Source organism: Coturnix japonica, chromosome 3, assembly GCF_054131305.1.
Source record: "Coturnix japonica strain WE chromosome 3, WE-NBRP24, whole genome shotgun sequence".
Lineage (NCBI taxonomy): Eukaryota > Metazoa > Chordata > Aves > Galliformes > Phasianidae > Coturnix > Coturnix japonica.
The window spans coordinates 16,277,823-16,298,738 of NC_140665.1; the positions used below are offsets into that span (position 1 = coordinate 16,277,823).

At 47.0% G+C, this 20,916-nt stretch overlaps 2 protein-coding genes and 1 long non-coding RNA gene across 4 annotated transcripts in view; 2 read left to right on the forward strand and 1 right to left on the reverse strand.

The window, feature by feature from the left end:
* Positions 1-14,238, reverse strand: part of LOC116652411 (uncharacterized) — a 190,354-nt gene extending 176,116 nt beyond the window's left edge. Inside the window, exon 1 of the long non-coding RNA XR_014944502.1 lies at positions 13,464-14,238. This is a non-coding gene — a long non-coding RNA (uncharacterized LOC116652411). The remainder of the gene's footprint in view (positions 1-13,463) is intronic.
* On the forward strand, positions 1,861-9,892 carry LRRN4 (leucine rich repeat neuronal 4). Its single transcript, XM_015857005.3, has 5 exons — positions 1,861-2,191; positions 3,483-4,205; positions 5,741-5,942; positions 6,115-6,249; positions 7,343-9,892. Exons 2-5 carry the CDS (start codon positions 3,518-3,520, stop codon positions 8,664-8,666), a joined length of 2,349 nt encoding a protein of 782 aa, XP_015712491.2. The 5' UTR covers positions 1,861-2,191; positions 3,483-3,517; the 3' UTR covers positions 8,667-9,892.
* A 1,052-nt stretch (positions 14,239-15,290) lies between the features above and the next one.
* On the forward strand, positions 15,291-20,912 carry CCT4 (chaperonin containing TCP1 subunit 4). Of its 2 annotated transcripts, XM_015857013.3 has the most exons (14): positions 15,291-15,523; positions 15,897-15,949; positions 16,222-16,311; positions 16,864-16,972; positions 17,098-17,240; positions 17,562-17,683; positions 17,771-17,903; positions 18,234-18,373; positions 18,636-18,732; positions 19,038-19,148; positions 19,380-19,510; positions 19,595-19,829; positions 20,346-20,459; positions 20,704-20,912. In XM_015857013.3, the coding sequence occupies exons 1-14, from the start codon at positions 15,406-15,408 to the stop codon at positions 20,716-20,718; spliced, it is 1,611 nt and encodes a 536-aa protein (XP_015712499.1). In that variant the 5' UTR covers positions 15,291-15,405; the 3' UTR covers positions 20,719-20,912. The 2 variants fall into 2 exon arrangements, 1 of the variants encoding a protein (XP_015712499.1); XR_014944498.1 differs by lacking the exons at positions 19,038-19,148; positions 19,380-19,510; positions 19,595-19,829; positions 20,346-20,459; positions 20,704-20,912 and having other exon boundaries at positions 18,234-18,551; positions 18,636-18,706.
* The last annotated feature ends 4 nt before the right edge of the window (positions 20,913-20,916 follow it).

Consider the following 20,916-nt stretch of genomic DNA (forward strand, 5'->3'; position numbering starts at 1 on the left):
TCCCCGTGGCTCTGCTTATCGCCCTGTCACTGAGGAATGCGGGGCCCATCCCTTGCATTCCTGCAGGCAGGGGGGTTTTGTGAAGCACTGAATCAGCCCCAAGGAGGGGGTGGTCTGGTTTAGCTCTTTGTGCCTCATAGATCATCTGTGTGAAAAAGAAGCTAACAAAAATGCCTGCCTTTACCGAGCATTCCCTCAGGTTGCCACCGAAACTCCCAGGAAAGCAGAATAAGGAGATTGGTAACCTGAAGAAACAGCAGCTTGAAAACAGGCCAATGTGACACACGGGGAGAAAGGAAATCCCTGCCTGCCGCTGTCAGATGATTTCCAATAAACTGGTGAGAGAAGGCCGCTGTCTGCCTTGGAAAAGCTCCACCACAGCTGGGCAGCTCTCTGAGATACACCACAGCAATGATATTCCAAAGGATTACAGGGTTTGCAGCTTGGCTAAGAGCGGGAAAAGATGTAACGCCTGCCCCAAAGCTGAGCATCCTAAAACCAGAGACAAATATGGAAAAGGAACTAACTAAAGCTCATTTTCTATGACTGCTCTGCTTTGCATAAGAGCTTCTCTCAGTGGCTCAGAATCAAGCTCCTCAGCTTCTCAAAAAGGAGCTTTACAGCTAAGGAGCTGCAAAGGCAAAGAGCAGGCAGGGCTCCCACCAGTGTGGTTGAGGCCAGACTTTGCTCCTACTCGCTCCTGTTGCAAATGCTTCAGAATCTTTTTAACCTGCTCCAACTTGCCCTTTGAACCCCCTGGATCCTCAGAGTTACCTGTAGGCCTATGAACACCTGGCCTGCGTGCTCCCCTAAGCACAGGCCTGACAGCTGCTCCATCAAGGTTAATCCATGGGATTAGCCCTTCATTTAGGAAACTATTTGACTTGCCCAACAGCCATTCCACGCAGAACAACGTGTAAATTGCACACAGCCTCCAAAGGAACCACAAGGGCTCCAAGGAGTCCTACTCAAAGCCAGTATCTTGATCCATGGATGTTCTGGTGTTTTTCAAGGTCCTCTCCCCACACAGATAATGAATGACATGGTCAGAAGATAAGGTCTGCATACATGCAGAGTCAAGGATTTTGTGAAAGCAAGACCTTTATCTGCACTTTAGCACCAAAGCCCACAGGCCTGTTCTGCCTTCCACATCACAATCTCTTTTGTCACCCTGACAAATGAAAAGCGCTGACTACTGTTCTCCCTGGAAATGTTAGTAACTGTCTTATAGCAGCAACTGAGCAGCCACATTCTTGCTTTAGCTTCGGAACCACCTCTGTTAATACATTCCTTTCAAGTTCCCGCTCCTTCATCTTGGCCCTTAAACTGTGACACAGCCAATAGACCTAGCTAGGAGCAGCCCCTTGGCTTTACACCACTGCTCTTACACCAGCAAAGGAAGAGCAAAGGAGCAGGAAGGGAACCTTTCCCAGCTGCACATCACGGCAGATGCAGCACATAGAAGAGAAGCCCCGCACAGCAGGACTGGGAGCCAGTCACAGTGCGGTGCGATGCTGCAGGCCTGTCCCACAGCTGAAGGGATTTTGCAGGAGCAGCAGGTGGGTGGGAGCTTGTCGGAGGGGCCTCCTCGGCTCTGAGAGAAGCCATCTGTCCTGGGAGAGCAATCCGGAGAGTTACTCCCAAGTGCTAGTGCCTTACAGAGAAATGTAAATGCTTTAAGCCTTTTACAGGCATGCAGTGTTATCAACACCCTTGTCAGCAGATGGAGCAGAGCTCCACATCATTAGCCTGTCCACCAAAAGAAATCCAGAAGAATTCCTGTCCCCTCCCAAACTCCCTCCGCCCGAGGAAGATGCGATGGGTGGGACTGGAGGCCCCGCTCCGCTCCCTTTACACCCCGTGCTCAGTAGAAGATGGTAGCAGCGGGTCTGCCCGGGGAGCGGCTCTGAGAAGCGGCAGCATTAAGAGCAGCATTAAGAGCAGCATTAAGAGCAGCCCTCCCACCCTCCTGCGAGGGGGGAATGCTGCGGAGCCACCCCCTCTCCAGGCAGGGGGAGCGAGCCTGGAACAAACATCGCCCGCGCTTGTGGGCAGAGCCGCGAGCAGGGGAAGCCGGGAACAGAACGCAGATCTTAGACGCTCCTCGGCTGAGTCACCAGTGTATAAAACAGAGCCCGGCAGCTCGTGCTGAGCGAAAGGGGAGGCTCAAGGCATCGGGACTCTCGGGCAGGTATGTGTGAGCGGCTGCGGTTTAGATTGGGGGGGCTTAAGGGCAAACGTAAGAGCAGGAGCCAGCGGTCCCACTGCTCCCATCCTCCCACTGCCATGTGCCATAGAGCAGAGAAGCCAGGAATCCCGGGGGCCGGGAGGTCCTGAGGCTGCTCTGCTCTTGTGCGGCTCCAGATGCTGGAAAGGACTCAGGTGACCAAAGCTGGTCCCTACCTCAAACATGAGATGGGAGCAATAAATGATGGTCTGAGCAATATCTGTCTCTGCTCAGGGATCAGCGAGTAGCTATTAAGGTGAAAAAAGAGCTTGAAACAGTAGATTAAGAAGTAAAGCATTAGTTCAGGGATATGGTTAACTTGTTCCTCTGACACAGAGCTACCTGCAGTTGGGCAAGTCACTTAGGGCTTGTGTTTTTCTAAGGGGGCTTCAGGTTCCTGCTGAGCTTTTCAAGCTCTCAAACGCAGTCAGCTTTGGTAGGAGTCTCATGGATGTTGTGTATCTTTCAAAGTGTCTGTCTATCAGAAATGTCTCCCATCACCCATCTCATAGAGGACTGGGACGAGTGAACCAGACACTGTGATACCCACACAAACCCAGCTGGGGTGGGACAAGGAGGGAGCATAGATGGGAATCATGACACTGAATAAAGTGCATCTCAGTACCCAGGTTTCTGGGGGCCCTGATCCAGGAGCACACACTCGGGTCTGGCCACTTGAACAAAAACGTGGCTCAGAAGCTACATTACCAGTACCTCCCTTTGCCTCTGGAACTGGAGCATGTATCTCACCCACAGCAGAGCCCTGGCCACACCTGACCCCAGCCCCATTGCCTGGGTACCTGCCTAGCAGGCAACTCTTCCCAGAAAGGACACAGCAGCAGGACAGCCCCACAGAGAGCAATACACAACCAGCTACAAAAAGAAAGCTATAGAACATGGCAATATCCCTCTCCTGCAGGTTGTGCTGTACCTGCACTGCTGCACTACTGAGCAGACAAGCAGCTCACCTCCCATGCTGCTGCTGCTCTGAGGTGCAACACTGCTCAGTTGCTTCCTGCATGAAAAACTGTCAGCTAACTTGGACTGAGATCACATGATAATTCTGTCCCAAGGGGCTCCTTTTTAGGCTTAATTACAGGAGAAACATTAATTATCCCTTATGCTCTCTGGATGCAACAGGAAAACAATTATAAGCGTTTCACTTTTAAATAGCTTGTAGCTATCTAGGAGTATCTTAATTTAGTCTGTAATGCTGATGTTATGTTTTCCTTTCCCCAAAACAAAAACCAAACAGATCTTGCAACTAACTGCAAGCCATCCAGCAGGAAGATGTTCTCCCTCTTGCTCATCCTTTGTCTGCTGGCAAGGAACACAGCATCAGGCCCAGTGAGCAGTGCTGAGCCTGCAGCATCCGGGGATGTCACCACCTTTTTCCAGCTGGCACAGGGAGACACTTGGGAGAACGTTAACCTCACCAGCATGTCCTGCGAGGACTGGAAGAACAGGACATGGATCACCCTGCAGCTCACCAACAGCAGCCTGACGGCTTTCCCCATCTGCCTCCCAGAGACCCTGCAGGTCTTGGATATCAGCAACAACCTCTTAGAAGAGGTGAATGGCACGGACATAGCAAACCTCCCGCGGCTGCGTGTCCTCTCACTGAGGCGGAACCTCCTCCGGACAGTCAGATGGGGGTCGGAAACCTTCAGCAGTCTCCACTCCCTGGACTTAAGCTTTAACAAGCTATCGTCAGTGCCACCATGCCACACCTCTTCAATGCCTAACCTGAGGTGGCTGTCCTTGGCTGGAAACCCACTGACTGAAATCCAGCCACTGGCTTTTTCCTGTTATCCCCAGCTACAGTTCCTGAACCTCTCCACAACTCTGCTTGGGCAGGAGGGCAGCAGGGGAATTCAGGAGTCTGCTTTTGCCATCAGTCGATCCCCTGGCGATGCTCTGCACAGGACTGAGAACACCATCAACGTGCTTGATCTGAGCGGGACCTTTCTCGAGAGAAGTAAGTTTACAGATTTCTCATGGTAAACACAGAGCCTGACCTCACCCACAGCCAATGTGAGTGTGCGGGGTGCTCTCCGGTGTCACGTAACCCTGGGGGGTGGCCCTGGCACAGAGCAGCCTCCCTGAGGGAGGGCAGAGAGGACAGCATCAAGCACGATGGCCCATCTCACTGCAGCACCTTGCCTCCCTCCTAATCACACAGCATGCCACTGCCAGCCCCAGGATTAGCTTTGGGAAGCACAGAAAGAAATTAATTTCTCCTTCTGGACAAATGGCCGAAATCTTTCACTGTCCATCCCCACACTGACACCCTGCTTTACACTGCTGCATTGAAGTAGTGCAGAGAGCGTGGCAGCCACAACCGGCCCAACAGTTCTGCACAGTGAGACTTCCCAGCCTGGAGCAACTGGCAGCACAACTTTTCCTTTAATGCATCTCTTCTGCCAGCTTCCTTGTAACTGAGGTGCTGAGGCGAGGAGATGCTGAATGCTTTGCCCAGTTGGGGCAGAGTCAAGGCTTGGCCCTGGTTCTCCCACATGCCAGGCCACTGCCTCCCTGGCCTACCTACACGGCCACCTCATGCATTTTTGTCTCACTTCATAGCAGTCTTATTCATCTAAAACAGTCCTACTCTCATTGGGGCTCTCAGTGAGGTGTCACCACACATTATTGGTCAGCACTGGTACAAGAAGCACAGCATGGGGTCACAGCAGTGATTCCCCCAGAAAAGGGCAGTAGTAGCTCTATTCAAGGACAGGGAACAAGAAGAAGGCAGCACTGAGGGATCCATCCCAACTGTACTGGCCCCAGTTCCAGCAGGCAGCAGTGGAGACCTCCCGAGGCTGGAGGTGTCACCTCACCAAGCACTGTACAGATACACAACTAAATTAACACCTCTTGTGGTAGCGAGTTACATGATTCAGTCCTGGGATGGAAAGGCACTTCTGTATAAGACCTGTTCCTCCATGGTTTCATGTCTCAGCTTCTTCCTGCTCTAGGAGGAATGGGGTGTTATCTACCGTTCTCGCACCATTCAGGACTTTGTAGACCTCTCTCATCGCCCTCCAGCCACCACCTCTCTGAGCAGAGAATCCCTTTAACCTTACCTAATAAGAAAACTGTTCCATGTCCCTGGTCACCTTTATTACCTTTCTCTTCATCTTCCCTTCTTCTCCTCTGCCCCACAGCGATATGGTCAGGTCTGTAAGTAACACTATAAAAATGACTGCAGCAGTGTTTATACACCTGTGTACTGGTTTTTGTTTATATTCCTTTCCCACACGTAATAGCTGCAGAAAACCACAGAGACATTTTACGTCACTAGGAATTTTATCTGGTAGCTCCCTGGCCAAGTTACTAATAAATCCACATGCTTCACAAGGAGAGGGCTCTGTCTTTTCTATGTGCTGCTTGGTACCATCTCACTAACATCTATCATTGTGCTGACAGTTCAGTCTGCTGCTTTTTCCTAAGCAGAAATCCACAGCAATGCACTATTGATGCAACAAGTAAAAAATCTCTTTTTTGCTTCAGTTCAAGTGGAGTGGACCAGAGACTTGCCCAACCTCAGATTACTTCACCTGACAAAGATGCCACAATTACGAAGCCTTGATACCGACTTCAGGTCTATGCCTCATCTCAGAGAGCTGAACTGCCGTGACTCCCGCTCTCTGGGTTTCGTGAGGACAGAGATGTTTGAAAGCACACCGAACCTAAGCCATCTTTCCTTCCAAAAGTGAGTTGTTTTCAATCTGGACTTTCAAATGCAGAATGGAAGTGTTGGTAATATGCTATTTCCAAGGCAACTGGCAATGTTGCGTTGTATCTTATATAGGATAGGATACTAAGCCTGCTCCAATTCTTCAATGATGAGCCCAGCACTAATTACTTTATTTGTCATCTTTTAGCTGTAACCTGAGTTCCTTTAATTCTTGGAATACCAATTCTTCAGACAGTATCATCATCAACTTGCATGGAAACCCTCTGTTATGTGACTGTAGGCTCTCCTGGCTGCTCTCCACACCCAAGATCGTGCTGCAAAAGTAAGTGTGTTCAAGGAGATGAAGTAATCCTCTTTATACACAACTTAAATATGCAAGTTATTTGAAGACCAAATAGTCACTACCTTACAAGTTGCTCACATTCCTTGCATGTTCCTCATTTCCACAAGAGGTAGAAAAATAAAGTCTCTTTTAGGGAGAAACTGTAGCTGAATTACACTCAAAAGTGGACAAATACAGTGGGCCTATGTAGAAAAGTATAAAGTGATATTAGCTGTGGATTCTGAGAATAGTTCATTTTCCCTCTTGGTTCATATTTCTCTATTTATTGGCGATAAAAAATGAGCTAGCTAGGCGGCCCTGGTGGGCAGGCACTGGGAGCAGGACTGGAAGACTTTACAAGTACTTTTGTTCACAATTTCCTCCTTGCTCTTGCATTCCCAAAGCCAGAAGCAGTGAACAAAACCTCTTGCAAACAGCACCATTTGTCCCCGATTGTTTTCATGCTTTCCAAGAGCTTTACAGATTAACTACAATAAACTGTGGTTACAATAAGTACTTTGCATATGCATGATCTGTCTTCCTTTGGAGGGGCCACCAAGACTTCACTACCCATAACTAAGAAAGCAGGGAAGTACACTGTTAAAATCAGATTGCCTCTCTTCAGGAAGGACAGCATTTGCATTCTTTACACAAGCCTGCAGGGACTGAGTAAAGAAAGAAACTGAGCTCAGTGGCTGGATGTGCTTCAGCATTGGCTCTAGCAGACTGAGCCAGCTGAGTTTAAGGATCCTTGGGACTCTGTTACAACTCTCTACATGTGGCTCCTTCTTAAGCGCAGCATTCAAGTCTAAACCTTTAACACAAGCTGCCTTGAACCCAGACACTCTTGCCAAGGAGCGCAGAGTACCAAAGGATGCTTTGTCTCAGGCACCTTACAAAAGCCAAGAGCTAGTCAGCTATGCTCACAGTGCTCTGGAAAGTTATCTATTTAGCACAGGACTATCATTAACACAACCTAGCTCTGCTCTAGGCTTCATTTCTTTAATATGAAGAATGGTTTGGGATAAAAAGGCTCACAGAAGCCTGTAATGCACTTGTGAAATTTGTCTGTTATTACCTGTTCTCTCTGCAGGGCTTTGGACACTTTTTGCACCACATCCCAAGAAAACCGGGACAGGCCTTCAGTTTCTTTTTCACTGCAAGAACTCTACAGTAAATGCCAGGCTGAGAAAGATATCTCACTGCCCGATTCAAATACACCCTCCAGCCAAGAAGGCGCTTTCAGCCTTGCCAGCTACTACACCACGACTGCAGCAATGACAACAGGCTCTGCTCCGCTAACCAAAGACACTTACATTCCTCTGAATGAGGAAGCCAGTGTAATGAGCACAACTGCAGCCAGCCCAGCTGAGCTGATGCTCACAGAAGCCAACAGTTCCTCCCCGGAGGATGAGGCAGTTTCCAAATCCATGAGCCATCCCCCTTTCCTCGCATCTCTAACCACCTCCCCCGGTTTTCTCAGAGAGCTCTACAGCCAGACCACGGGTTATGGCTCTGTGAGTCAAACTGAAACACAGCAGTTCCAGGGAGAGCTCAGAGAAACTCACATGGCATTTCCCCAGGAACGCCTATTCAGCCAGCCCACTAGCGAGCGTTCTGCTCCAGCAACAGGAAATCCAGATGTCATTCCCCATTACATTCACTCCTTCGCTGTGGAAAGGACACCACAAACAAATTTACGGCAGCTGAACTCCACAAATCCCAGCGCTCAGTCAGCATCCGCACCCACCCGACCACGGATCCACTATGTAGATGACTATGAATACAGCGAGGAGCCAACGGAACCCCCCGTGCAACGAACGTACACCTCCTGTGACTACAACCCTTGCAGACACCTTCAGAAGCCGTGCAGTGAACTTCAGAGAGCATCCCCATGCTTATGTCCCGGCATGTCAACAGAAAATGAAATTCCAGACCCTCCGAGGCTCAGAGAGGTGTCTGAAGTCACAGACAGCTCTGCACAAATACGCTGGTGCGCCCCAAATTCCATTGTTCGTACCTATCAGCTGATGCTTCATGATGAAGGCAGCGAGGAGGGACAGCTTGTCCTGGAGAACATTTACTCCACAGCGAGGCAGTACACCCTGTACAACCTCTCACCATACACCACTTACCACATCTGTGTGGCTGCTTCCAACAGCGCAGGGTTAAGTCACACAGAAAACCAGGGAAGTGCAGGCAGTTCATGCGCCAGGTTCAGAACAAAGCCCAGCTACAAGTCCATCTTTGCTGCTCTGTCTGCAGCAAGCGGGCTCTTTCTCATTTCCACAATTATTTTGTCCATCTGCCTGTGCAAGGCACGTAAAAAGCCTCACGGCGAGCAGTACGGTACACATTTAGTCTCCTACAAGAACCCAGCATTTGATTACCCGTTAAAGTTACAAACAACAGATTAGCGCTAAGCGATTGTTCTACGCATCCCAAGGTTGCTGTCTCTATCACTTTTGGTACATTTTCTTTTATCAAAAAGTCCTTCAGCAAAAAGCCAAAAAGGAAATACCCGACTTCATTGCCACCGTGTTTCTAGAGGAGAAAAGAATTAAAAAAGAGGCAGCCAAACAGAAAAAATGCCTTTGGGTTCTTGTTCTCACACTAAGTGTGGATGTTAATCTCGACAAGTTAGTTTTATGCTCACCTACAAATACACGAACATACATTTCACACCGTGAGATGGTGCCTTGTCAGTGTCACCAATACAGTCCACGCAGAGCAAGAATCCACAATGCATCTCACCAAGCACAACAGATGCTGCTTTTACTCACGTAAGTGAGGCTGAGATTTCATTTTCAAAACAGCATTACTGGAAGGAGTGTGAGGCAGACAGACCTCCCTGGGCTCAGTGGCAAGGTGCTGTATGTGTCCACCTCCAGTAAATAACTCTGGTGACCGAAACTGCTCAGCTCAGGAAAAAGAAACACGAAGGTGAATTGCCAAAAGGAAGAGCAAGACACTGCAGGATCATCACAGCCAGGACAACTGCCTTGTTCTGACTTGGTGTGACATGCCGCAACTGAAGCTTCCAAGTGCCACCACAATAGCAACCACAGGCAGTGCAGAGTTTGGAATATAGCTCCTCACAGAAGGGGTGGGAGGGAGCACATCAGCATTTACTTCACAACTGACTTTAAACAAGAGATTACTGCTCAGTTCCATCTGCAGATTGAGCCGGCTGATGGCTTACCTCATCCAGAGGCACAGAGCCAAGCAAAGAAAGAATTGAATGTATATGTTGCTGAGACTTGAAAAACTGAAATCCGCCCACTAGCAACAGCGGGGATTTATGCAGACATTTTTCACATGCACTTCAGGGTATTCATTTCTACTCCTCTAATAGCAACAGATGGCTGACAAGTCCCGTCCTTCAGCAGCTTAGGGAGACCTGTACATTTGAAGTTGTTTTTATATGAGACAGCATTTGTCCTGGTCAAACATTTCCCTCTAACGACCGCTGTTCAGAGAACAAGGTGTATGTTTCTGCTGTTGTACAGATACAGCACATAAAACCACCCCAGTCTCAGAGAATGAAGGGTGCTGTACGCCGCAAGAGTCTCTTTTCTCTCTGTATTTTTTAATGCTCCTTTTATTAATGGAAATAAAAGCTACAGACTGATTCTTTGTTAAAGACCGATCTCTGAGTTGTGTTTACCATCCGTGGTGTTCAGCCAGAAGGGTAGTCACCAACATTCCATTGTTTTGGAACCTTCAGACATAGTTAAGGAACGTTTTTATTAAGATAAATCTGTGTTATCTGATGCCAAGAGAGTTTTCACGTTGTATGTGTCACACGGAGCAGGCCGCAGCTTCCTCACCCCTAAGGGCTTGCAACACTCCCATGCAAATTTACTCTTTCCCCTGCGCCAACACTGGAGGTGACACCAGCTTGAACAGATGCTCCCTGTGCCCACCCTGAGCTGCTGAGCTTTGTGACTCAAAACAGAAGCAAACTGCAGGTAAAGAAACCAGGACAGCATCAGCTCTCACTTGGGAAACATCCACTTTCCTATTCTTGTAGTTCAGAGCTTTGGATGTAGTTCCTCATGTTTATTTCAGGCCTGTTTTCTCCTGTGTTTTCTGGAATGTTTAGTAAATAAGAGCAGATGATACTTCACATGAAATGAGCAGGAACCGTCAGCCTTTGATTCACATTACCCTGCATCAGGGCAGGGATCACATGCTCCCCTGTGTATGTAAAATACCACTTGAAATGACCTCGGCTGAGGTCTTTGGTATTACCAGAAATAAAGTGGAACAAATCAAGAGACTTGTGAATAGCTACATATGTATTCTTGAAGATAGCTCTAGAAGGGAAGAACAGAAAAGATACAGCAGCTGGAAATAAAGTAGGTTGTTGTCCTTCAACTATGAGCAAGTCCAAAGGAACATGATGCACAAAATGAGATTGAGAGGATGCATCTTAACTATCCCACATTACAAATTCTCCCTGTACTCAGCACTGGTGAGCCTGCATCTCAAGTACTGGGTCCAGTTTTGGACCCCTCAGTGCAAGAAAGACATTGAGGTCCTGGAGCATGTTCAAAGGAGGGCAACAAAGCTGGTAAGGGGTCTGGAGCACAATGGGGACATATAAAGGAGAGGCTGAAGGAGCTGGGAATGTTCAGCCTGGAGAAGAGGAGGCTCAGGGGAGACCTTATTGCTCTCTATAACTTCCTGAAGGGATGTTGTAGTGAGCTGGGGGTTGGCCTCTTCTCTCGTGTCATTAGTGATAGGACCAGAGGGAATGGCTTCAAGCTGCAGCAGGGGAGATTCAGGCTGGACATTAGGAACTGTTACTTCTCAGAAAGGGTGGTCAGGCACTGGAATGGACTGCCCAGGGAGGTGGTGGAGTCACCAACCCTGGGGATGTTTAACAACTGGATGTTGTACTGAGGGACATGGCTTAGTGGGAGCTATGTGTAATAGGTGAATGGTTGGACTGGATGATCTTTTAGGTATTTTCCAACGTTGGTGATTCTATGATTCTATGAAAAATCACTGCAACACCTACGGCAAGGCTCAACAGAGGAAGGTCACCAAGCAGCAGGATTTGATCTCACTGAGGGTCAGTGACCAGAGGACATGTCAACCTGCGGCTACCTGAAAGCAAAACAGCCTTTAGCCACAGCAGGCAGAAGGGCTGGCACTGACATCCACTCTGGCCACTCGCCTTGTGCTGAGACATGGGAGCACTTGCAAGCTTTGCATATTGTCATAACTGAGCACAGCAGCCATTTCTCATCACAGCTGCTACCCCAGTCTGTGCACAAGGACCAAGTCAATGTTCATTATATATCCTTCCAGGAGCCCCTCATAGAGCAAATCACACCCAGGGTTCAGAAAAGCACAAGCTATCATCCTCCACCTAAGCACATCAGTGTAAGCGTACCCTGTGGCTTTCCCAGAAAGAAGACTGATTACCTCTCATAGCAGCCTAGGCCCTTTGCAGGCTACTCTTTCACCTTCTCCTTTTGTTGACATAGCCCTGAGAATGCAACAGCAATCAATACGAGACCCCTTGTGCCATAAAGCCCCGGCCGCAGAGCTGCACAGCCCTCAGTTCCTGCTCCCTGACCCCACAGGGACACAGAGGCAGGCACACACCCAAGGCCCCCCCACCTGCTGCCAAGAAATACCCACCTTCCTCTGGAATGTTTTGCAGACAGCACTGAGAGCTTCATTGGTTTCAACAACCAAAGCATCAAAGATTGGCACAACACTCTGAGACCTCTTAAAGCAAACAAAATAGAGATTCTTCTACAGTTCATCTGTACCAGTCGCAGAAGTTATTGTATATCACAGGTAATGCAGATTCCTTTCCCTCTAGGGAAACTAACCAGTTCCTTCTAAGAATTTCTGAACAAGCACCGTGAATTTGTTTAAAGGCAGTGCTCACTGAGCCCAGTTTGTCTTAATTCCTTACAATCCAGGAAGATATGGTTGTACAGAGACAATATTATTTAATAGACCACTTGTGATGAAGTTCTGTATCACATGTTTTAGAAAAGGTCATTACTTCCCCACACAAACCTGACCTTGCTTATCATCAGCTTTACTAGTAACAACCTGAAATAAAGATGTCATATCATGTGCTGGTTGAGCCAGACCAGATAGTCACAATGAACTGGATCTCTGGATTTGCATTAACAAAGACCTGAAGGTCACAGATTAAAAACATACTGATAGAGCTAATGTTGTAGTGCATGATATACTCCTCGCTTTTTGTACATATCACAAGTGTAGCCAGCATTATTATAACGATGGATAAGTGTAAAACAAAGAAAACATTCCTGTCTAGCTTCCTCTTTTGCAATATCATGTCTACCCCCACTTACCTGTGTAGTTCTGCATCTGTTGTAACCTCACTATTTCACTTCCCACTACAAAAAAGCATTAAAAAAACAGCATGCTTTCCTACACAACCTAGTCTAGGGAACCTGCTCAAGGACAAGGTTGGACTAGATGATCTCCAGAGATCCCTTCCAACCATACAATGCTGTGATAACAGGCTGAGCAGAAATGTAAAGTACAAGCAAAAGCCAGAGAAGTGCTCAGAGCCCCACAGATACATGGCAAGAACCGCTGCTTCCATCACATGGGTCACAGCCAAGATGAGGCTGATAAAAGCAGCAGCATTTTGCAGAGACAGGTAAAGCAGGCTCTGTTTTCAGACTAAGAAGGTCTTCAGAAGCCCTAGTAAGCACTAAAAAGCAAGGCTGAAAGTTTTCTTGAAGCCTAATTTATAGCTTCTACATGATCCAAGTACATATCATTGCAGAGAAGTATTACTCAGCACCATCCCCATTCCCCGACTCCCAAAAGCAGAGCTGTCACTCCTGTAAACAGGAGCAGTGACCACTTTGGACATTTCCCTTTGTTTCAGTGCTGCAGATGGACACAAGCAGCTGAGCGGCCTCCCCCAGTGCTGGCTGGGGTCAGAGCAGTGAGGAGAGCAACCAGGGAGCAAAACACAAACTATTCCATCTGCGGGTGGAGTCCGACAGCTGCTGTTCTCCCAGCTCTGCTCCGCCTGCTTGTTCCTCCCCATATTTGTGTTTCAGTCCAATCCTGCTCTGTAGCTCCACATGCTAAAACAAACCTTTGGATGTATGACAAAGGTACACCCATACATCTCTGAACCAATCTTACAAGCTAACAAAACTAGCTACCCAAAAGTGATCAGTAGTAAATCCACTTACCATGTAGCAGCTCAACTTGCTGTCCTATTTATCCCATCCCTCTCATGAAAAGAAGATCACCTGGGGGAAGCACTCTGAGCACCAAACATGCTTTCTCACAAGCTTGTTTCAGTTGTTTCCCCGGCCTTTCTCTCTGAGAATAAAATGTTACATGCATTCCTAAGATCCTTTTCCACTCACTTGGCAAGGCTTTTATTCTTTCTAGAGGTCCAAGTTCAAGCAAAGGAAGGCCAAAACAGCCCGCAGTGCGTGTGGGTGCATCCCCTGAGCATTGCAGCAGAGGTGCGTGCTGTTCCTCCTCCTTGCTCAGTATTTCAAAATCAGTCCCCGAGTCTCATGGAGTCATTTACACAGAAGAAACTCTGGAAAAAGAGAGATGATCCCTGAAAAGGCCTCCACTCAGAAGAAAAGTCATTCTCCTCAAGGCTCAGACACCTCACAGCTTTGAGGGCTGCAAGGGAATTGAGAGACCACGTCGTCTTCAGCGCAACAGATGTCATTTCTGAGGGCTCAGAATCTTGCTTGCCAAGAAGGATCTGGTTCACACTTCATGTATGAAATAATGATATTTATCACAGGTGGGAACATGCTTCATGTCCATGGAAACAAACATTCATAAAAGAAAACAACGTTTCAACTCCTGGTACTTTTTATCAGCAATCCAAAGTACGTAGTTTGTTCTGAAGCAGGGCAGCATATCAAGAGTAATTTCAACCTCTTTAAGACATAATCAAGCAAGACGATAAATAGCAGTTTTTTTGGAAACAATATATTCAGTGAATAACCCCTCAGAGCAAGACTGGTGCTCTGCTGCCACCTAGAGGGAGAGGATGGAATCACCCTCGGTACTATCCCACACGGAAAAACCTTAGTGAAGAAACGGAGCTTGCACTCGCGGTCCCAAACCCCTTAGCCAAACGGCAATTCTTCAAAGGCTCAGCAGCATTTACCCCAACATTCTGACACGATTCAGCCTCCAGCAGCTGCTTTTCTCCACCGTAACCTCCCCAGAGTTAACAAAACCCTCCAGAGTGTTGATGAAGGAAAGGAAGGACCTCGGTGTGAATAAGTTCAGCTGCAACTTCAGTTTCTAGATGCTTGTGTTGCTGATCACACAACTCTTTGTTTCGTACTGAGGTGCTCACCTGCTTTTAGATCAGTAAGTGGAAGTGATGAGGATTATCAGTAGGGACAGTCCCTGTCCTGTACTGCTTTGCAGCAGCTCATCTGTTCTTTACTCTTTTTGTAGCATTATGACCAGGAAGAGATCTGCCAGTCTGATGGGGTAGAGGAGAACCATGGACATCTAAAGATCAAGAAGGGGGCTGCTGGCCGGGAAAACCCAGACTGCTAAATCAGTCTACGAGAACAGTACGATTCTTCTAACTGCTCCCTGCAAATCATGGAGGGCAGAACAGTCAGAAACGATGATAAGAGGGTAAGAAGAACAAGATAACGTGCAGGCACCTCCCAGCCTAAATCCAGTTCTCAAACAAGAAGACTGGAAGTGCATGCTGGCTCTAAGCACAACGGAGCAAGCAGCAAGCCTCAGCCCTAAGCTACCTTCCATATTAGAGAGGCTTTTGTTTTGACCAAACACAGTGAGGTAAAACAAGGTGACTGTGACAGCAACAGCTTTACACTGTTTCCTCCACAGCCCTGAGGTAACACCACAGCGCGGGAAGTGCTGCAGGACCCCGCGCGGCCTGTTCCTTTAGGTGTCCGCGCAGCTCGCCTGCACGAAGGGAATTCTTGGCTCCCAGCTCTCAGGCGCTGCGCAGACAGCTCTATGCGTGACGTGCCGCCTGGCGCCGGCTGTGAGGACCCGGTGTCGCTGCGGGGCTGTGGCGGCGTGTTCTGGAAGCTTCGCGGCTCCGTGAGCTGAGCGGGGCGAATCCGTCCCCATCCGCTCGGACCGGGGGTGTGTCGGCGGCGAGCGGCCATGCCGGAGAACACGGGACACAAAGCGCACGGCGGGGCCGGGAATCGGGCCAAGGGCACGTACCAGGACCGGGACAAGCCCTCCCAGATCCGCTTCAGCAACATCTCCGCCGGCAAAGGTGAGGGCCGCGGGGCATCGGCGCTGCGTGCCGGTAGGCCGCTGTGTTAATAGGCCGCTGTGCTAATAGGCCGCTGTGCTGTTAGGCCGCTGTGCTGATAGACCGATGTACTGATAGGCTGATGTACTTACAGGCCGCTGTACGCTCTGCTCGCTCCTGCCGCCTTAAAGCGGGAAGGCTCGGCCAGCTTCAGGGGCAAGCTGCAAAAATGGCCGCGTTGTATTATTGTATTATTGCTGTGCTGTTCTTGAGAGTGACTCGGTGCTGGTAAAATGAGGAGGGTGCCTTTGTAGTGGGAGACGCTGTTGAGGATGGTGTATGAGTGGTTGTAGCTCTGTAGATCAGCTTGTAAATGGCGTTCTTCTCTTTCCAGCTGTCGCTGATGCCATCAGAACGAGCCTGGGACCAAAAGGAATGGATAAAATGGTAAGGCTTTTAATGGAAATATGAAAACTGAGATTGCTGAAGAGACTGTCATGTCCTGTGTAACTCACACTGACCTGCTCCTTTGTCTTAAGCTGCTTTTCCAAGCTTGGAAAGCACTCCTATGTTTTTATGATCAAATGTTATTTCTTTGTTGTAAAATGTAGCTTAAATTCTTATCTCAGTTTTCCTCACAAGGTTATTTGTAAAGTTGTCTGACGCTGAATCACGATAAACATTACTAGCTGCCAATCAGTGCTGTTTCTCCTTCTCAGATTCAGGATGCTAAAGGAGACGTGACAATCACTAATGATGGTGCTACTATCCTGAAACAGATGCAGGTTTTACACCCCGCAGCCAAAATGGTAAAGGCTTCTAGCATTGCTTGCACAACAATACACGGTAGAGGTTCATTTCTGGGACAAGTGAACACAGATTGTAATGTCTCATGTGGGTGTCATCAGTGATAGAGCAACAGCCTTTCTGCTGAGTGCTTCAGGTCTATTGACATTGATTGTAAGATGTGTTAATGGATTCCAGGTCCTTATTTCTTACTGCTTAGGAATAATCTTTTCTGGATACGGTTGAAGATATAAAAGGTTTTTGACCCAAAGCTTTTCTTATCTGAGAAAGAAAAGTTGGTGATGTAATGAACCAGTAGGACAAAAGAGAGTCAAAGAAGGAAACAAATGACATGATGATCTGGTGATCCTAGGATACAGCTTTTATTTTGTTGGAGGCTTCTGTTATTGCTCCAGCCAAATATGCATACACGTATGAGAAGCTGCAAGTTAGAAAAGATAAGCCCTGGTACTGTGGGTAATTCTGGTAGTGCTGTGTTCTGTCATATCTTTTTTATTTCTAACTGTCAGAGTTTTCAGTGAAGTCGCATTACATTTAAACTCTCGTCCATTTAGTTGGTAGAGCTGTCAAAAGCACAAGATATTGAAGCTGGGGATGGTACTACATCTGTTGTTGTCATTGCCGGAGCTCTTCTGGATGCCTGTTCCAGACTCCTTCAGAAAGGCAAGCATATTTATTTTATATATATAACATATAATACATATTTCATATATAAGACTGGTTTGGAGAGAGGAGGAAAGACCGCTGGTTTGCAAGGGTGACCTAACAACCTTCTATGTTATTCACAGGAATTCACCCCACCATCATTTCAGAGTCATTCCAGAAAGCTTTGGAGAAAGGTATTGAGGTGTTGACCAACATGGCACAGCCTGTGGAACTGAGCGACAGAGAAACCCTGCTGAACAGTGCAACTACATCACTGAACTCAAAGGTATGGCTGATACGTGAACAATCTGCAAAGCTCTCAATGGTTTTATTTTAAGAGTCAAAGAAATAAAGTCAAATTCGTTTTCCAAAGTCCCTGAGCTTATTTCTTCCCACCAGTGGGGCTCTTCTTTCCTCTTATTAAGAAGATAACCACGTTGATGCACCTGCCTGATGGACAGAGAGGGGAATTGTTGGGTTTTTTTCCAAGATTATAAAGTCAAACTAAAACAGAATAAGAACCTTGAGAAACTGCGAGCTGTTTTTGATCAGTGTTAAATCATGCATTGCTGATTATTTTTCTCCCTTCCCTCATTAAATCCTTTAGGTTGTGTGTCAGTATTCCAGCTTACTTTCTCCCATGAGCGTGGATGCAGTGATGAAGGTGATTGACCCATCTATGGCTAACAGCGTGGACCTCAGAGATATTAAAATAGTGAAGAAGTTGGGGTAAGAAACAATCTGTAATTATAGGCCTGTGTCATTGTGGAATTGCTTCCCAAGGCACTAATAGCCACGGATTGTTTTTGTTTGCAGAGGAACAATTGACGACTGTGAGCTGGTGGAAGGGCTGGTCCTGACTCAGAAGGTGGCCAACACAGGTGTAACTAGAGTGGAAAAGGCCAAAATTGGCCTAATTCAGTTCTGCCTCTCTGCTCCAAAGACAGATGTAAGTTTAACTCAAGTGAGAAAACGTAAATGTAACAGCAAAATACGGATCTTGTTTAAGATGTGGTAATGGCAGCTCTATTCCACAGCTGTAATGAAGGCCTGCTAGTAATGAACCCCCATTACTGATAACTCTTAAACAATTTGTAGCTGGCATGAGAAAGCAGTTCAGAACTCCAGTATCTCTCATAGAAACAAATTCTAATAGTACATTTGGCTGTAATCTGTTTGTACGTACTTTAAATCACAGGCTATTAAATCAAAGAATATATAGCATCCCAATGCTTAGAAAATGAGCACTCGTTCATGATACTTGTTACTTTTTCAATAGATGGACAACCAAATTGTTGTTTCTGATTACGCTCAAATGGACAGAGTACTGCGTGAGGAGAGAGCTTATATTCTAAACTTAGTGAAGCAAATTAAGAAGGCTGGATGCAACGTGCTGCTGATCCAGAAGTCTATTCTGCGGTACGTCAGTGCTGGTTTGCTCACCTGCTTTGGTCGTTTGGGGAACAGCGGGAATTGTTTGCAGTCCTGGAAAGTGGAAGTCAAATATCAGGTTGATGCGGAGTGATAGACTGTATCTGTCGCTCTCAGGGCTGGTGCTGTCACTAATGGGTTCTGGATTTCAGGATATCCCTACAAGGTAGTCTGAAGAATTTCAGCATTACTGCCAAGAAGCGGTTATGAAAATAATACCTTGGACTGAGTGCTCCCCTCTTGTTTTTAGGGATGCTCTTAGTGACCTCGCCCTGCATTTTCTGAACAAAATGAAGATCATGGTGGTTAAAGACATTGAAAGAGAAGACATTGAGTTTATATGTAAGGTAAAGTGAGTTACATAAACGTCTACTAAAATAACAGTTGTGTATGAAGACACCAGAACTGGAGTACCCAGCCAGTGCCAGTCTCTTCACACTTGAACAAATCTCACATTGGGAACATAGTGTAAAGGCAGACAAAGATGTTTCACTGAAAGACGTTCCAGTTCAGTAGAGCTGTCCCACTTTAAAGGGTGGATGTAAGAGCAGCAGTAGTACCTGTGCTTTACTGAAGTACACCATGGAGCATGGCTGCTGACTCTGCAGTTCAGATTAGTTTCCTTACTTTGTTTCTACTCTTATTTTTGCAGACCATTGGAACTAAGCCTGTTGCTCATATTGACCAGTTTACTCCTGACATGCTGGGCTCTGCTGAACTGGCAGAGGAAGTCAACTTGAACGGTTCTGGAAAACTAATAAAGGTGAGTGAGTGACAGAAGATTAATTCCTTCTGAACCATTCTTTTAATAACTGCTAACTTAAAAGTAATAACATAAGTAACAAGAGGCCTTAAAGTACCTGCTTGTCATCCCTGCCGAGCCTCTGGCTTGGGAAGCACAGTGGTTTTGCTCAGCAGACCTCAGTACTGTTAGTGCAGTTGCACAAACCAGATGAAGGCTTTCTCTTATTTCTCTTGTTTGGCTTTGTTCTAGATTACGGGCTGTACTAACCCTGGGAAAACAGTAACCATTGTGGTACGTGGATCTAACAAACTTGTTCTAGAAGAAGCCGAGCGTTCCATTCACGATGCCCTGTGTGTCATTAGATGCTTAGTTAAGAAAAGGTAACGTATCCATTTGGCCAGAATAATTTTGTATATTCACGTGGAAAACTCTTTACGAAGTTTGACTTCAATTTCTGTCCCCAGAGCTTTAATTGCAGGAGGTGGAGCACCAGAGATAGAGCTGGCCCTGCGCCTCAATGAGTACGCCCGCACTTTGAAGGGCATGGACTCGTACTGCGTGCGTGCCTACGGGGATGCACTGGAAGTCATACCATCTACACTGGCTGAAAACGCAGGTCTCAATCCTATCTCAACAGTAACAGAGCTGAGGAACAGACATGCTCAAGGAGAGAAAACAGCCGGCATTAATGTCAGAAAGGTAATGAAGAAGTTGTACATAGAACTCTGTAGCTTAAGTAAATAGGCTGTTAAAAGGAAGATGTACTACCTGAAATCTAAAATACAGAGAACAAAATTCTTGCTAAAGTTAGGAACTTACCCTGAGTACTGCTAATGGCAGGTTCTCATTCTACATCCATGGCGTTCTGGTACCTTCACATTTCTCTTCAAAAACAGTTTTCCAGCTGGAGTCACAGTGAACTTAAAGCAGGCAGGTGTGGTTAGAAGGGTTGGGGGTAGTACATGCAGTACTGCTGGGACAGCGTCTTGTTTGAACTGCTAACAGCTATGGCTGGTTTTTCTCTTGGCTCACTTTGAGTGGATACATCAGATACTCAGCAGCAGCCCTTTACAGTAATATTCCTGTTGAGAACTGAAGCGTGCAAGCTAGTTGATAGTCTAACTCAGCACAGCATCACTTCTGGGATCCTGTTAGATGGTGTTAAACGTGGTTGTAGGCTCACGTGCACAAAGTGATGGTGCCTTCCTCTTGCAGGGTGGCATTTCCAACATCCTGGAGGAGCTGGTGGTGCAGCCGCTGCTCGTGTCTGTGAGCGCCCTGACTCTGGCAACAGAAACTGTGCGCAGCATTCTTAAGATTGACGATGTGGTGAGTAGCGTTTGTATCACGTTCTTGTTGATAAATGCCAGAATAGGTGGAAACACAGATGATACTATCAGCTGTTTCTACCATTTGGTCATCTAAAAACAGGGCACGGGAGAATTAAACTGCTATTGGCATAAGCAGGGTACCTTAAAGCAAGATGTTGCAGTGACTGTAACAATACATAAGCAAAGAAGTCATTGTTACTGTATTGTGTGGACCTCTCACATGTGCTGTTGTGCTTTTGCAGGTGAACACTCGATAAGCTGGATAAAGGAAGCTGGGACTGTGCTCTGCAGCTCCTCGGATGGTCTGAGCTGCAGCTTCCTCACCAGAAGCGCCTGTGTGAATTGTCTTAAAAGTCCACGAATGCTTATATGTACTTTTCTCATGTTAATTTAATACATTTCCTGGTTTCGGAAAGGAAATGCTGTTTATCAATAAACAGGCACCAGTCTACTCG